The sequence below is a fragment of the Mirounga leonina genome, unplaced genomic scaffold (genome assembly GCF_011800145.1).
Source record: "Mirounga leonina isolate KUSES-001 unplaced genomic scaffold, KU_Mleo_1.0 Mir_200, whole genome shotgun sequence".
Classification (NCBI taxonomy): Eukaryota; Metazoa; Chordata; class Mammalia; order Carnivora; family Phocidae; genus Mirounga; species Mirounga leonina.
The window spans coordinates 26,332,095-26,349,161 of NW_023270503.1; the positions used below are offsets into that span (position 1 = coordinate 26,332,095).

The 17,067-nt window shown below is 39.8% G+C and overlaps 1 protein-coding gene across 1 annotated transcript; it reads right to left on the bottom strand.

Annotated features, from left to right (window-relative positions):
• Positions 1-3,969: 3,969 nt before the first annotated feature.
• KRT39 (keratin 39) lies at positions 3,970-10,678 on the bottom strand. Its single transcript, XM_035027415.1, has 7 exons — positions 10,223-10,678; positions 9,265-9,347; positions 8,447-8,603; positions 7,626-7,787; positions 7,392-7,517; positions 5,846-6,066; positions 3,970-4,219 (listed from the first exon to the last, which is right to left on the bottom strand). The coding sequence occupies exons 1-7, from the start codon at positions 10,676-10,678 to the stop codon at positions 3,970-3,972; spliced, it is 1,455 nt and encodes a 484-aa protein (XP_034883306.1).
• Positions 10,679-17,067: the final 6,389 nt, after the last annotated feature.

The window sequence follows — 17,067 nt, forward strand, 5'->3', positions numbered from 1 at the left end:
AATGGATAAAAAAGAACATGAGATATACATGTATGTACATATGTATGTATACATATATGTGTGCACACACATACACATGTAATGGAATATCATTCAGCATTTAAGAAGAAGGACATCTTGTGGTATGTGACAACATGAATGAACCTTGAGGACATTATACCAGTGAAATGAATCAGTCACAGAAAAACAAATAATGCATGATTCCATTTATATGAGATATGATATGATTCCACTTATATGAGACATGAGATATATCTAAAATAGTCAAACTCATAGAAGCAAAGAATAGAAAGGTGGTTGCCACGGAAGGAGGTTGCTTGGGGGGAGGGTAGAGGGAGAGTTGCTAATCAAAGGGTATAAAATAAGTTCTAGAGATCTGCTGGACAACATTGTGCTCTATAGCTAACAATACTGTATTGTTCACTTAAAAATCTGTTAAAGAGTAGATCTCATGTTAAGCATTCTTATCACAATAATGTAAGGTTAAAAAATAAAACTCACTTAGTCTATGAATTTATGGACAAAAAGAATGACCAATGCTGATATCGTAGACTCCTTAGATGGTCTCTCACTAGAAGCAATGACAAGCAGGCTAGAGAATAGTTCTTTGAAGAGTTGAAAAAATAATCTCTTGCTACTGTGAATTGTTTCCATTCTTGGAGATCGATTATAGAATGTATCCGGTGCTATTTTAACCTTCTTAAGGAAATCAAGTACTTAACATTCAATCTTATTATTGCGTGACACTGGGCGATAGTCACAGAGTACTCAGTATTCACACAATATTGTGTGATAGTCATTGAACTGCTCTATCCATTAGTTCCTTTATCTATTAAGTGGGACTATTAAGGGTAACTCCTTCGTGGTAGTAAGGATTAAATGAATTAGTTATTAAATGAGTTACTTATTAGCTTTTTTTTAACCCTACCTCATAAACAGGTGGATAGATATGTAGAGAAGGAATTGTCTGCAAGTGTGGTCATCTATCAAGCTAGTGTCAGAACTTAAAAGATAATTCCCTAAGGCAGGAAGTCATTCAGATCTTTAAACCAAAAGGCATTTGTCATTTAGCAAGCAGTGGCTTTTATAATTCAGCACACATGCTTCGGGTGAGAATTTTGTTAAATTTGGATGCCCAGGTCCCACACCTGGAGATGCTAATGCAGGAGATCTAGGGTACGGCCCAAGCATCTGAATTTTATAGGCTCCTCAGGGGATTTGGATATAAGTGGTTTCTGAGTCAACTAGAGAAATCCTGGTGGCAAGTAATGTAAGGGTTACCACCGACTGAACTCTTGAGGAAAAATTTTCAGGCCACTCCTTCTAAGCAGAAATTGGTGGAATTGATCCTAGAGAATGAGGATGGAGAGGTTATGAGCCATTTATAGGGATTGGGGGACAGTTAATGGTTGAGAGGCAAAGGGGAAGAGAGAAGCATGGTTACCCCTGCATTTGGAAGTGTTTAAACCAGCTGTCATATTAAGGGGGAGTCAACATGAAAAAAGATGAAATCTAGAGAAAATATATCCCTAAACCTCCCTTGTTTAGAAATATAATTACAGACCACCAAATGGGTTTTGATACTCTTTCCTTCTCTGAGACAGGCTCTAACAAACAAAAGGCCATCTTGCTCCTTGGAGTCAATGTCTTACTAGGACTTTATAGATTTCCATAGAAAGGAACCTGGTGTTATAACTGCCTTATAGGATTGGGATTCATAGTCTTTTTGGTTTCAAATATCTATAATTCAGCCTAGTATGTACGAGGGTAAGTTTGGCACATGGAATACTTTGCTTGGAGTGGGAAGAAGAGAGCCTATTTTGGGGAGAAATTGGGAATGGCATTGCCATATCAGCCCAAGATTAGCCTGAGTCCAGCAAGGTTCCTAAACCCTGAATCCTGTTGGAATAAAAACTCAGAGCAGACTGTGCTACTCTGGCCTCTCACCAATTGGTTTCCCAGGTAGTGTTGATAGTACATATCGGGTCCACTGGGGACTATCACTGAACCAGATACAAAGGAAGAAGTTTGTGAAATGACAAATGCCTAGCTTCCAATTAGGGGACAAAACCTCTCTTCTGCCTGGCCTTATACAGCCTTATACTATTATTATTCCATTTAATCCCTCCAGTGCGTCAGGACCTACATTGTTATGTCCCTTTTACTCAAGGTCATACACATAGACTGGGATGAGACTCTCTCCTAGGGCTTCTGAGCGCAAGCCCCCTGCTCTTCCCACATTTCCATCCTTCAGTCTGAGATGGTATGCTGTGAAGTGCTACCAGGGGTAATCTGGGTATTCAGATGGGAAGGAAGTTATTGATAGGAAAGAGATCATTCTGGGAGTTCTGTATTCCATTTGCTCAGTATAAGTTGCTACTTGTCTGGAGGGAGTGACTGCTGAGCTGTGAGTTAAATGATGCTTTTGTCTTTGCTGTGGGCACCAGCCATCAACTGATATCTGATATAGACCCTAAGACTTCAGAAACGTTTTACTGAATAGAATTGCAGGCTTGATGACAGGAAGATCTTGTTCTGTTCTTTTTTCACCCCTCAAAGCCGAGCACTATTAAAACTCCCCAAGTTATGAGTGGATAACTACATTTATGGGGAAAGAATTTTGACAGGAGATAATAACACAGTTAAGTCTAGGGCTGTAGTTAAAAGCAAAGCTTATGTAAAAATAACATTTGCATCACGCTCTTCAGTGTACCAAGTAGCATGACATTAACAATTTCATTTGATCTGCACAACAAACCTGTCAAGTAGCCATGGTCCTCATTTAACAAATAAGGAAATTAAATTAGATGAAAGCTAAATGTTCTGCCCAGGGTCCCAAGAGACTAGTTTAGGACTTAAGGTCTTTTGACTCCACATTCTGTATTTGATTTGTAATTATTTACTAAGACTTCTGGAAATGTCAAATAACTTTGTAGGGATTGACTGAAACCCTCTGTGACCCTGTGAGAAGCTCTGATAATGGCCAGTACATACATGGTATCTTCTCACTTGAGACTGTCTTGTGCTTGCAAGCAGCAATTACTCAATGATTACTTTTCTGCAAAGTTTGTGGGATCAAGTCCATTTCTCTCTGATGGATAGGTTGAAGGAGGAACCTAAGCTATGTTTTCATGGTCATCAGTCCCAGGGAGATGGAGGAACAGGGTTATGGCGTGAGAGTTCCAGCTCCATGTCCCTTGTTAAACAGTCAGAAACAACTCCCATTCCCTAAAGAGTGGAAAGAGAAATAGCAAACATTTAATGAAAGGATCCATGTTATTTCTTCAAAATGCTCTAGATTCACTCCCCCAACTCTTCCTGATGCTTGTTGAAAATATTCGGAGAGCTCAGTGGTTACAAAGTTTTGGAGAACACCGACATCTTCAAAAATAGCTTGGGGGAATGTAAAGTATGTGAGTATGGATAACAAACAGCAGAGTTCAACAGGAGTCAGATTCATGACTGTTCAAGGAAACAAAACATTAAAGGTCTTTTCCCCTATTCATCCTATTCCTATATAGGCTTCTTTCTATAGCCAAGGAAGGATTTTAGAAGGGAAGGTCGCTGCTTCTCACCTCATGTACCATGGCCAAAAACAATCCTAGAACTTGTCTGACTGGCTCTAGTGAGGAATGTAAGTAAACAAGACCTGAGTAAACAGGAGAGAAACCTGCCTATCACCTGTGGAGTTAAGTAATGTAGGGCACCTTTCTGGGAACTTACAAATCAGTGCCTGTCTCTCAGAGAAATGGGTAATGTCCTTCCAGAGAAATGTCATTTATTATCCTGTTGACAGCGGTGACTTAGGGAAGAATCGGAATACAAGGTATTCTATCTAGCAATGCAGACCCACTGTGGCAGTAAGAAACTAAGTACCTTAAGGGGCTGGGGACTTTTTAAGCCTTTCTGGTAGGAGCAAGTATTGACCTCTCTTTCATGAATGAGGGTCATTTTCATCACCTTGGGATGTTAGACTCTGACAGTTCTGATGATGAAGCAAGGCTGCACATGCTCATGAGAAGAAATGATTTTGCCATCCTTAATCTCCTGAGTGATGGTGAAGATTTTAACCAGTATTCGGGGCAGGGCTCTGTAGGCACAGCAGGGCTCGTGTGTCCCGCGGGAAGCTGATGATGTACTGTGAACTGGGGCTGTGCTTTCCATGGCACAGGCCTTACTGGAAGTCTCACATTTGGTGGCACACAGGTTACAGGGAAACCTAGAAAAAAACAGAATTTTACCTGTGATTGAGGGAAGGTAACGATGGTGATGGAGAACAATAGCGGTGGGTAATTTTTCAACATGTGTCACTCAAAACAAGTACTCCTAAATGCTTATTCATTCATTTTGTTCTATCGTTAGTCAGAGAAAAAGAATGAGAACAGATCCATGGGAAGGCAGCATCTTAGGTTTAGAAGCGTTAGATTATGTAAGCTGCCATTATGTAAGCTTCCACTGCATTGTGGAAGAACACCATGCCAGGAGTTGAAGACCAGGTGCAGCCCAGCTCTGTCATTTACCAACTGGTGACCTCAGATAAGTCAATGAACCCTCCTGAGCTTTAGTTCTTCATCTGCAGACTGGGTATAATGGGAACTAAACTTACAGGGTCAACAGTGATAAGGGCCAAGTTGAGGGGCTTATTATCTGAGGAAAAGAAGTTAATCAGATATTTTTCTGATCAGCAAGTCACAATACTACTGGTGGCCTGGACCCCATCTATGGAAGAGTCCTCAGTGCTTTATCCAGAAGCTTCAAAATGCCTTCTGGGAATATTTAAATGAAACTTTACAGAATTGGAGTTGGAAGCAGTTAACAGAACTCTATAGAAAGCATCATCTTTCTTTGATGATTCAAGGCACTTTAGTATATTGTAGCTCCTCATAGGGACTAGCTATGGTTAACCTTGTGCTAGTATAATGTGGCAGTTAAAATGTGCCAGTTAAAAGAATGCTGTGAACAGAGTTCACTGACTATCTGGGGGAAGAAGGTCTCCGTAACAATTGTAACTGAGTCTGCATCTGGGCATTACTTTGGACTGAGTTGCTTCCTCTAAAGAGTTGTGCTCTATCTGGGTCAGTTCCTTATGAGTTGGTTGGCTTCTTATTGAAAAGCATTACAATTTCTACTTTAAAAATGGTGCTAAAACACACATATCTACATGCTGTTGTTGGCATCAAGGACACGTGGCTGGACGGGGATGGGCATTTCAGCCTTAGCAGAATGTTCCTCCGAAGGGAACAGGGTCATCCTATTCAATCTCATGAAAGTTCATCTCACTGGGGGAAAATCTATAAGTCACCAGGAATATTTGAATATTTGGGAAAACCATTTTCCCCCTTGTACTTTAAAAAACTCAACATACAAGGAATTAACCTGGCACACTGGCTCTTCAAAATGACTCAACTCAGCTAAGACCTCAAATTTGGACTAGGTTACAATTGTAGGTCTCCAAATAGCACAGCTTTCCCTCCCACAAGTTTCCATCACTGGCAAGAAGATCAAAGAACACGCCCCCTGTTGCCAGTGGCCGCATTACATGTATGCAAGCATATTTCCTAGTAGAAGCTGTTTTTTATTTATTTATTTATTTATTTTTTATTCTTATGTTAATCCCTATACATTACATCATTAGTTTTAGATGAAGTGTTTCATGATTCATTGTTTGTGCACAACACCCAGTGCTCCATGCAGAATGTGCCCTCCTCAATACCCACCACCAGGCTAACCCATCCTCCAACCCCCCTCCCCTCTAGAACCCTGTTTGTTTTTCAGAGTCCATCGTCTCTCATGGTTCGTCTACCCCTCCTATTTCCCCCGAGAAGCTGTTTTTTATTTTACTTACTTGACATCTGAACTCTCCAGAAGGCTGCGGTATGTGGCAATCTCACACTCCAGCCGAGACTTGACATCCAGCAGAATCTCGTATTCTTGGTTTTGTCTTTCCAGGGCACACCGGATCTCTGCCAGCTGAACCTCCACGTTATCAATCAGACACTGGATCTGGCCCAGTAAGGCTGTGTAGCGGGCCTCTGTCTCCGCCAGGATACATCCCTGGGAATCTCTCTACCATGGAGGAGGAAAGTAGGGTTTATAATGATGACTCGTTGGAGCCTAGGTCACTTGTAAACTGCATCATTTTAAACAATGGTTTCTTTGTGACAGGTACTAATGAATCTCCAAGCCCTCTTATTACTTCCTAACCAAATAAATCCAAAACCAAAATTATCAACTATGCTAAAGCTCGCTTCCCTTTACCCTCTTTACTTATTTTTGCCTCCCTTTAAGCATTTACTTCTTTCTTAATCACCTGATAATATCCTACCACACTCTCCTCCCTGTGAGACAAAAAAGTATTCCAACTTATTTTACACCTGGGCTTTAAGAACCTGTTACCATGGTACCTCATTCTATGAATATTTATACCTTAAAAAAGAAGTTAGCAGCATTTAGCCATAAACAATTCTTTCACTGAGTCCATTCCTTTATATCTAAAACACGAGAGTTGAAACTTTGATGATTAAAGTTCTTTCCTGCTCCATCATTCTGTAAGTCTACAGATAATGGAATTTTAGGTTTGAATAACCTATTATTTCTATGGTTTTCCCAATTTTTAGAGAGGGGAAAACTGAGGTTCAAGGGGTTAGGTGAGTTGCCCATGGTCACATGACTAGCTGGTGACAAAACCAGCTTTGGGGCAGGATCTTCCAAATACCCTTCACATCAGAGCATTTAAATAATTCCCTACTTCAGAGAGGCAGTACAATGAGGCAGAAGTGGTTCCAGCTTTGGAAACTGAATTCTGGCTCGGACTCATTTCTTCTCTGACTTTTAACAAGTTACTTAATGCCTCAAGATCTCAGTGTTTCCATCTCTATAAAATAGGCAAGATGGAACTCACCTGGGATTTGGCATGGGAAAATCACTTTAGCTCCCTGAGCCTCAGTTGAAAAATTAGATTACTAATTATGCTACCTTCTTTATAAAATTATTTTATAAATTTGATAGTTTGTAAAAATGTTTTGCATGTAATAAAATGCTCCCTTAGTGTTTCCCAAAGTGTACTCCATGGGTCATTATTGCCATGAGATGCTCTTTAAAAAAGGGGTCCAGAGTCAAATAAGTTTGGAATGCTGAATACCATATATCTCCTTCTTGGAGATCTATAGTGCATATTAGCTTATTAAAGGCCTGCAGGAAGGTACCCTGTTGAACCTATGTTTACTCCAGCTTTTCCCAGGCTTATTTGACCACAAGCCTTTTTTTGGCTATAGGCCCTTTAGAAAACAGAGGAACTTCTGAAGGACACAATTTGGGAAACATTGCAACATGCAGGTGTCAGGGGCTATTGCCATCACTGCTGTGTTAGGCTTGGTCAGCTTGCTGGGTACCATTCGGTGCTGGGCCTGAAGTTCAATCTCCAGGGCATTCACGGTGCATTTCAGTTCAGTGACCTCCTTCAGGCAGCACTGCTGCTGTTGAGAGCTGGTCACCACCTGCTGGTTCAGCCCCTCCATCTGAAACACAAAGATCATGAATATTATGAAGGAAAATGTGACTTTGATTAACAGGCACCTGGAAATGCAATGTCAACTTTTTGGTTTTGACTTTTCTACCCTCCCCACCTGTGTGTTGAACCATTGTTCCACTTCTCTGTGGTTTGTCTCCATGATGGACTCATACCGACATCTCATTTCTTGTAGAACCCGGTTTAGATCAACAGAAGGGGCAGCGGTCACTTCAATGTTGAGTCTGTCCCCAAGCTGGCTCTGTAAGGAATTGATTTCCTATGGAAAGAAAAAGAATGTGAAGTCACTTGGTGAACAGATGACACCCTTGTGCTCTTGTATGTCTAACAGCAATAATTTAGCTTAATTGTATCTGAAATGTGGCTCACAATAAAGGAATAGATGATTTATAGGTGCTATTGAGATGCTATAAAATGACCTCAGGCTATTTCAGATATGACTCTGTGTTCAAATATGTGGAACATTAAAAGGAATTAATTAGTAAGATCAGAGTCTTAAGGAATTTAGATCATTTCTAGGGATGGGTAATGGTGAAGCAGCAGAGAGGTAGAATTTATAATAAGAGACCATAGTCTCTATGACCCCAATATGGGCTTTTGCCAATCGGACTTACAGCAATAGTGGCAGAAGTCTGTGTAGGGATGCCTACAAAAAGATGCGAAACCTGTGAGGACAGGAGAAAGGTTGTTTCCTTCTCCTGGAAAAGCTGGAGAGGGCAATGGAGGCCTCAGATACTGTGTTATAGGCGATGGATTTGAAACACTTGGAGCCAATGGTAGTAGCAGTAGGAATTGTTAGGGCTGAAAAGCAGAGTAGTATCTACTTTTTGGAGACAACTTTTGCCAAGTTCAACTCAAGGGAATTACTGCAATTTTTAGAGGCTTAGCTTGTAATGACTCTCTTGGTTTTTCTCTAACCTCTTCATGGTTGTTTTTGAGGCAGAGGAGCTCCTCCTTCAGAGACTTGACTTGTGCCTCCAGGTTGGCCTTGGCCAGGGTCAGCGCATTCAGGATCTGCTGTAGGCCTTTGGCGTCTGCCTCCACCAGCTGGCGTATGGACACCTCGGCTTCATACCTTTAAAAATGAGACATGGAAAGAGAGGCATTAAAATGCAGATGGTGTAAGTCAAGCCAAGCAGAACTCCCTTCCACATTTTCCTTTGGGCCTCTCATTTATTATATTTCTGTTGTGGGTTTTATTCTCTTTAGAGGTGAGACCACTTGATAAGCATCACCGTGTAATTATTATTCCTTAATCAGTTTGCCGGCGTGAGGCCATATTGCTGTTCTTTGAGATAAGGGAATTTATCCTCCTTCCCCTGCCCCTAGAGGCAATGCAGTAGACGTGGAAAGAGCAACGGATTAGGAGTTAGAAAACTCGGGTGCACGTTTTAGCTACGTCTTGTCCTAGTTGTATGTCTTTGGATGTAACTGAACCCCCTCAAACCACAGTTTTCTTGCCTTAAACAAGGCAACTATATATTAGCCCTCCCTATTTTCCTGAATTACTGTGCAGGTAATCAGATGGGTTCATATGTTAGAAACTGCAAGTACTGTTCACATGTGAGTGGTTATTAATCTTTATCGTTTATCGAACGTGAAGGTTTTTTTCTGGGCTAGTGCTGGTATGGTATGGATCAGGAGGTTTAGCAGATTTGGGGATAATCTTCTTGGGAGTGAGTAGAGTCAGAAGTGGGGTGAATTCTGTCGTGAATGACAGTGCTGGGTGGGCTTACTTGGCTCTCAAGTCATCAGCAGCCAGTTTGGTGTTGTCAATTTGTGAGACCAGTCTGGAATTCTCAGCCTTGGTACACAAGATCTAGAATTAAGAAATTGTACACACAAATGAGACAAACACCAGGATCTCCTTCTTAAAAACCAAGGGCTTGTGTGCATGGCAATTAACAGGGGCGGGAGGGGAGTAGTTAGGCTTTCATAGCTATACTTAAGAAGCTTGGGAAGCTTTGGAAAGTCCGAGTTTTTGTTATTTTCCTAAAAAATCAGCAAAAACCACTCCAATAAAAACGCTTGTATATGTTTTACTGTTAAAATATAAAATCTGCTCTTGAGTTGCCTCTTCTGGAATGTAACTGCCATGAGGACAAGGACTTTTTAGCTCACTAATATTTTCCCAGAGCCTAGAGTAATGTCTGGTGTGTTACTGGTGGTGTTTGGTAAATACTTGTTGAAGAAATAAAACGGAATAACTCTAGCATGTACAGTAGCAGCAGCATATCGCTCTGATTAGGAGCTAGGCTCGGTGTTGGAAGACACCATTGAAATATTTTGGAGATGATGAAATGAGCATGAAAGGGAGAAACAGTGGTGATGGTAATACAATGGATAAAACACCAAATAATTCCTAAACTGTTTAGGAACTTATTAAAACAAAACGCTCTTTCTCAGATCCCCGTGTTCTTGTTTTTGTTAAAGAAATGGCAGCAATAGGCTGTTGACATATTTTGGCACATGTTGACACGCTTGTGACACAGCAGAATATATCTCTGGAAGATGAGTAAGTATAAAACTCTGAATATTGCCTCAAGATGACAATTTCATTCAAGAGATTTTCTTTTTCTACAAAATATGTTTTTCCAGCATAAGATGAACTAAAAATATTAAGGTTTAGCAAATGGCTATTGGTTGGAGAGTGTCATGACACGACCTGATTATACACGTTCCTAAGAATCTTACCTTCTGCTGGAGCTCCTCAATGGTAGCGTAGTAGGACACGTAGTCAGGACATACAACACAGAGCTCTTTGTTACACTCTTCCTGGATTTTGCACTCCAGTGCAGCATTCTCTTGTTCCAAGATCCGCACCTTCTCCAGGTAGTTAGCAAGGCGCTCATTCAAGATTTGCATGGTCTCTTTCTCGTTACTGTTGATGCCTTCACCGCACCAGCTGCAGTCATCCAAAAGGGGACAGGGATTGAAGTTGCTTATTACGCAGATGGGTGTGAAGTAAAAGCAAGGAGTGGGTCTGGCAGCCCTCAGAACATGGCCAGTTGGTTGGCTGCTGTTGGCTTCAAGACCACCATGTTGGCAGCTGGTATTAGAAGAAATGGTCCGAAAATTTGTAATCCTAGAGCAGCCTTGGTGTGGCGTTGAACAAGAAATCGTTGTTGTTGTACAGTCCTTGGTATCCATAGTGTGTACCCAGTTTTGGTTTATTTCAGTCTGTGGTCCCGATCGAAAGCTCAAGCAGCCGCGACTGTGTCTGAATTCCAAGCTTCTTGGCTATTTCCTCTTTGAAGTGCTTATATAGCTTTTGCTCTAGGTGGGGTCACAGATGGCAGAATGTTTTCCTTTCTAATGTTTATATCAAATCCCGTAGGAACATCTCATTAGTCTGCTTTTTACTCACCTGAGAAGAGTTACTTGTCTCATAAAAATGTGCATTGAGGCTGTTACTAAGTTATGACCCGTCACAACTACCACTTGTCATTGGATCCAGAGCTTCACATGAAGTCTTCAAAAGGAACTGTCGTCACAGTTCTAACAGCATCCATTATTAAGTAGGTGTGAGTATATTAAGTTCATTAAATCCTTGTTGACCTCTCCACCTGGCACTAAGCTTGATCAGGAATGAGTTCATCCTTCTTTTCCTTTCTTCTCTAGAAAAGGGAAACTATTAATACCTAATAATTATTGGAGAACTTAGAAATCAGTGTTTTATTTTGTTCTGCCCCACTGATTTTCCCATTTTCATTGTTCAGACATTGTGAGTATAGGTTAAAATGTTAGTTTTAAATAAGACCCTTTTTAAAGGTGATTACTAGATTCCTGTTTCAGTTTGCCAGGTAGGGTTTGATTGCTAACAAGAAATTTCTTGGAAAACCAAAAGGTTTCCAAAGCCTACATTTTATGACATTTTTAGTGCTCAGTGTTCGCTTGTGGAATTACATTAGCTAAAAATTTGTCATGGTGTTGGCTTATGTTTGCTGTTTAAACATGATCTGTTTAAAGGCATGTGTTTTTTTTTTCTCAGGAATACTTTCTCAGCATTTTCTTAAGAAAGTTATTTGTTCCTGATCCTTTATGGAGACTCTAGGAGAGAATAATTTACTTGCCTTTTCCAGCTTCTAGAGGCTGCTCATGCTCCTCAGCCCGTGGCCCCTTCCATCTTCAAAGCCAGCAGTGGCAGATCTTTTTCACATGGCATCACTCTGACACTAACTCTTCTGCTTCCCTCTTCCACGCTTAAGGACCTTGTGATTATATTGGGCCCATGCATATCATCTAGGATAATCTTCTTATTTTAAGGTCAGCTGATTATCGGCCTTACTTCCCCTTTGTAATGTAGCCTAACATATTCAAAGGTTGTAGGATAAGGACATGAACATCTTTGGGGGCCCATTATCCTGCATATCACATAATGTAAGGAAAAAGCACAGTAATTAACAAGAGTACCAACAAATATAAAATACACAGGAATAAGTTCAGTTGGAAAGGTAAACTACATGTATAAAATATTAAAATGCACTGAAGAACAGAAAGCTAGAATAAATGGAAAGATATATCATGTTCTTGGACTGAAATACTGTATTCATCACTATAAAAATGTCATTGATTCTACATTAATTTAACTTGGATTCCAATAAATTATTGAGATCCTCCCAAAATGTGATTTTTTTTCAACCAGACAAGATAATTCTGAAGTTTTATGAGAAAAAATGAATCAAATTTGAATAGCCAGGAAAATTCTAAAAAAGAAAAGTCACCAAGAGATTAGTCCTTCCTATTTTAAAGCCTCAATAATTAAAATAGTATAGGATTCATGCCTGAATAACCAGACAAATGGATAGAACAGAATAAGGAGTCTAAAATAGACCTCTTTTGGATGCCTGGGTGGCTCAGTTAGTTAAACATCTGCCTTTGGCTTGGCTTATGATCCTGGAGTCCTGGGATTGAGTCCCGCATGGGGCTCCTTGCTCAGAGGGGAGTCTGCTTCTCCCTCTGCCTGCCACTCCCCCTGCTTGTGCTCTCTCTCTGACAAATAAATAAATAAAAATCTTCTAAAAAATTAAAAAAAATAAAATAGACCTCCTTACAGATTGGGATTTAGTATATGATAAATGTGACATTTAAAATCAGTGGGGGAGGGGCGCCTGGGTGGCTCAGTCGTTAAGCATCTGCCTTCGGCTCAGGTCATGATCCCAGGGTCCTGGGATTGAGCCCCGCATTGGGCTCCCTGCTTCACGGGGAGCCTGCTTCTCCCTCTCCCACTGCCCCCGCTTTGTTCCCTCTCTCGCTGTGTCTCTCTCTGTCAAATAAATAAATAAAATCTTAAATAAAATAAAATAAAATAAAATCAGTGGGGGAAAAGATAGACTATCATATGTATTTTGGGGACAATTCTGTATCACTTGAGGTCAAAGGTGGGGCAGGAAATGTTGGAATCATACCTCATGCCTTATAGAAAGACAAATTACAAATTTTTTTAAAGATTTTATTTATTTGAGAGAGAGAGCAGGAGCAGGGGGAGGAGCTGAGGGAGAAGCAGACTCCCCATTGAGCAGGGACCCTGATGCAGGACTCGATCCCAGGACCCTGAGATCATGACCTGAGCTGAAGGCAGATACTTAACTGACTGAGCCACCCAGGCGCCTGACACATTACAAATTAATCGAAGAATCAAATGTGAAAAAATGAAGTCATAACTGTACTAATATGAGAGTTCTTTTATAAATTTGAAGTCAGAAGGCCTTTCTAATAATGACCAAAGTAAAGAAACCATAAAAACTTATAAACTTGACTACATAGAATAACTTGTACATTGGTAAAAAACACATCCTCTAAAATCAGAAGACAGATGACAAACTGGGAAAGCATATTTGCAATAACACCGTAGATAATGACCAGGAAGAAAATACAAAAGGCACTCAATTTAAAAAGTGCCTTAGAAAAAATGCTGTGTCACTCATAAAAAAGGGAATGTAAATTTAAACTACACTGAGATATCATTTTATCTTTCTACCTATCAGATTGAAAAAAAAGCGCAGTTTGATAACAAATATATACAGCCTTTCATTTTTTGCTGGTGTATAAAACTCATACAAGTTACTTTTATACTTTTATAAAAGTATAAATTCAAACAAGTTACTAAACTGCCACAATAGTAAGTGTGATATTGGCATTAGGGTTGACAAATAGATCGGTGAAAAAGAATATGGGTTCTAGAAACAGACTCACATACATGTGGTCAGTTGATTTTTGACAAAGTTTCCAAAGTAAGTCAATGAGAAAAGGATAGCGTTTTCAATAAATATTGCCAATCAGTTAGATAATCGTATAAAAGAAATTACTATATCTTGAGCTCTACCTCACACTATATATAAAAATTAATTCAAGATGGATTAAACACTTAAATGTGAAGGTTATATGTACGGAGTTTTTAGAAGGCAACGTGGAAGAATATCTTCATAAACCTGTGCTGAGCAAAGACTTCTAGCACACGGAGAACACTAAACATAAAACAATGGATTAGACTTCATCATAGTTAAAATCTTTTGTTGGTTAAAATATACCACGAAGAAAGCGAAAGGGCAAGCCACTTCCTGGGTGAAAAGATTCACTATTTTATAAAGGACCCTCCCTTTGACCCAGCAGTTTCACGACTAGTTTTGTGCCCAAGAGAATTGAGTGTATATATATATATATATATATATATATATATATATATATACCCCCCCACACACACACACACACACACAAAGACTTGTATAAAAATGCTTGTAGCATTTTTATTCTTAATAGCATCCAAACTGGAAACAACCCAACTGCAAACAACCCAACTGCTCACAGGCAGGACAATGGATCAACAAACTGGTATGTTCATAGAATAGATTGGTACTCAATAACAAAACAGAATGAACTATTGGTATTTACAGTGACATGGAAGAACTTCAAAAACATTATGTCAGCCTGAGGAAGTAAGGCACAAAAGGGTACAAACAGTACGATTATATTTATATTAACTTCAAAAACAGGCAAAACTCCTCTACAGCATTATATATCAGAATAGTGATTGTCTACCTGTGATGGACGTGAGCTGACTGGGAAGGGGCATGAAGAAACTCTCAAGGCTGATATTTTACATCTTGGTATATGCTAGTCTATATCTTGATCTGGACGATTACATGACAGTGTATGTTTTCAAATTTCATGGAACTGCATACTTTCCATTGATGCATTTTATTATATGAAAATTAAATCCCAATAAAGTATGGTTAACATAAAAATTTAAGATTTGATACAGTTGAGTCGCTCTAGTAATGCTCACTACTTTATTCATATACCTGAATTTCGAATGGATCATAGATTCTCTTGTGAAAAATGGAAGTCATAGATGTGCTAAGAGAAAATATAAGAGAATTCTTTTATGAAATAAGAGTGCGGAAGGCCTTTATAACGATGACTCAAAATCAAGAAACCACAAAAAATGGATAAATTTGACTCTAAAAATAACAGCATTTGAAATAGTAATAATTTTAAAAACATATAAAAAGGATCGGAAGGAAAGATATCTAAATGTTAAGAGTGGACTTCTTTGAATTTTTTAACTATTGATGAATGTTGTTTTCTTCTTTATGTTTTTGTACACATTCCACAACTTGGATGTATCAGTTTCAGAATCAGAAAGAGAGTTTGATAATTATTTTGTATTTTTGTTTTTGTACCCTTTTCTCCATCTTATCACTTTTCTTCTCTTGTGTGTCTCAGGCAGAGTTCTTCCTTCCTTCCATGGCGGACTGCTTTATTTGTGCTCTGGAGCTGATTCCTCTTTGATTCCTTCAGTATCACATTTCATCAGTTATACTCCTCCTTTCTTGCATCTTGCACATCTTCTGTATTCCCTGATCAATTTTCCTTTCCCTGTAAGCGTGTTTGTTACTGATCCGAAAATATGTCTTACTGATAACTGTATAGCACTTCAGCCATGAAGGCAGCTTCTTCCTTCCTTCCTTTTTTTTAAGATTTCATTTATTTATTTATTTGACAGAGAGACACAGCGAGAGAGGGAACACAAGCAGGAGCAGAGGGAGAGGGAGAAGCAGGCTTTCCACTGAGCAAGGAGCCCGATGCGGGGCTCCATCCCAGCACCCTGGGATCATGACCTGAGCTTAAGGCAGATGCTTAACCAACTGAGCCATCCAGGGACCCCTTCTTCCTTCTTTCATTACCACTTTTTTTTTTTTTTTTGAGACAGCGTTGGGTGTCTGTCATTTTCATTTGCTATCACCAGCTCATTTGTTAACTTTTGGCAATCTGGCTAACCTGTAAACATTCTACGATATAGTCTATCTTGAAGAGCTTCTTTATCTGCCTTAACATAGCACCATTTTCCAGTGCAGAAATGCTTCCTACAAAGCAAGGTGCAAATTCTTGATTGCCTGACAATTAAGACACTCCACAGTCTTGACCCAGCTGACTCTACCTCATATCCCTTGACTCCTGTACCCACCGCATACACTCTAACCAAACTGTATCCCTTGCCATTCTTTAAGCTCTCTTTGCTTTGTTGCTCCAGAGCATGTTAATTGTTGAGGGTTCCTCCCCCTTTCTTCATCTAGGTGTTTCAACCTGCTCTGGGAGAGAATTCAGCACTCACCCATATTTGGTTCTCCTTTCCTTTGGGGCACATGGGAAGATGAGTCTTTCTTGTCCCCTTGCAGTTAGGAGTAACCAGGCCTTTAATCTCTAGCTCAAGACCCTTGGGCAGTCTCTTTCCCTGCCCCAGGGGCTGGGGAGGCAGCATGTTCCAGATGCTGGAAGAGCAAGTCTGAGAGTGATAGAAAGGAGTTCCCTTTTTACAGTGTTGTCCTGGCTGGAGCCTTCTGGGAAAGAGGCTGTGCAGGAGAGAGGAAGAATGGGCTTTAGGTCCAGCCTGAGATCAGTAGCTGAGATATAGGAAATATCACCTCTGTAGGGCCAGCAAGGAATCCACGAGTTGTAAATACCAAATATACACTATGAGGAGCCTGAGTCCTTGAGTCATGAATGCTTCTTGCATGTAAAGCAGGCAAATTTTGAGGCCATTGTTTTATGGGGTGGGCTATACATAGAACCTAGAATGCAAGGCTTTTTGCTGGTTCTTATAGATGAGTGATGCATTATATTTTAGATTATAATTTTCATGCAACACTAAGTGCTAAAATTACTGGTATCTTGTTTAGTGCATTATTAAAGCTACGAAGATATTATATTCTTAACTAAAAATTAAGACTCTACTAGATTTTACCGAGGAAGGTCTTATTGTTTCATCCAAAAGTAACATGGACATTTCAGTGTTTGACAACCCAGGGGAATGCCTACTGCATATGTCCACGTGGAAAAGGATGGAATTCCTACAATTTGGAGGAAGGCTTCTCAGTACTGTTTTGGGATGTCAGAGTTTTCAATGATGGAAATTTTTGCTCTTTGTGTATAATTCAGTCATTTGTGAATATTTATCATCAGCAGCAGCAATTAATTTGTTGTGGGTTGTTTGGTTAACCATAGAGTACATAATGATCCAGATTTGTAACAGTGATAAT

Bases quoted from the DNA above. Each gene is read 5' to 3' on its own strand.
- KRT39 (XM_035027415.1), bottom strand. From the start codon at position 10,678: ATGGATACCAAGGACTGTACAACAACAACGATTTCTTGTTCAACGCCA. The intron at 8,604-9,264 runs GTAAGCCCACCC...TCATTTTTAAAG, and splicing joins GCTGATGACTTGAGAGCCAA to GTATGAAGCCGAGGTGTCCA. The intron at 7,518-7,625 runs GTGGGGAGGGTA...TTTGTGTTTCAG, and splicing joins AACAATGGTTCAACACACAG to ATGGAGGGGCTGAACCAGCA.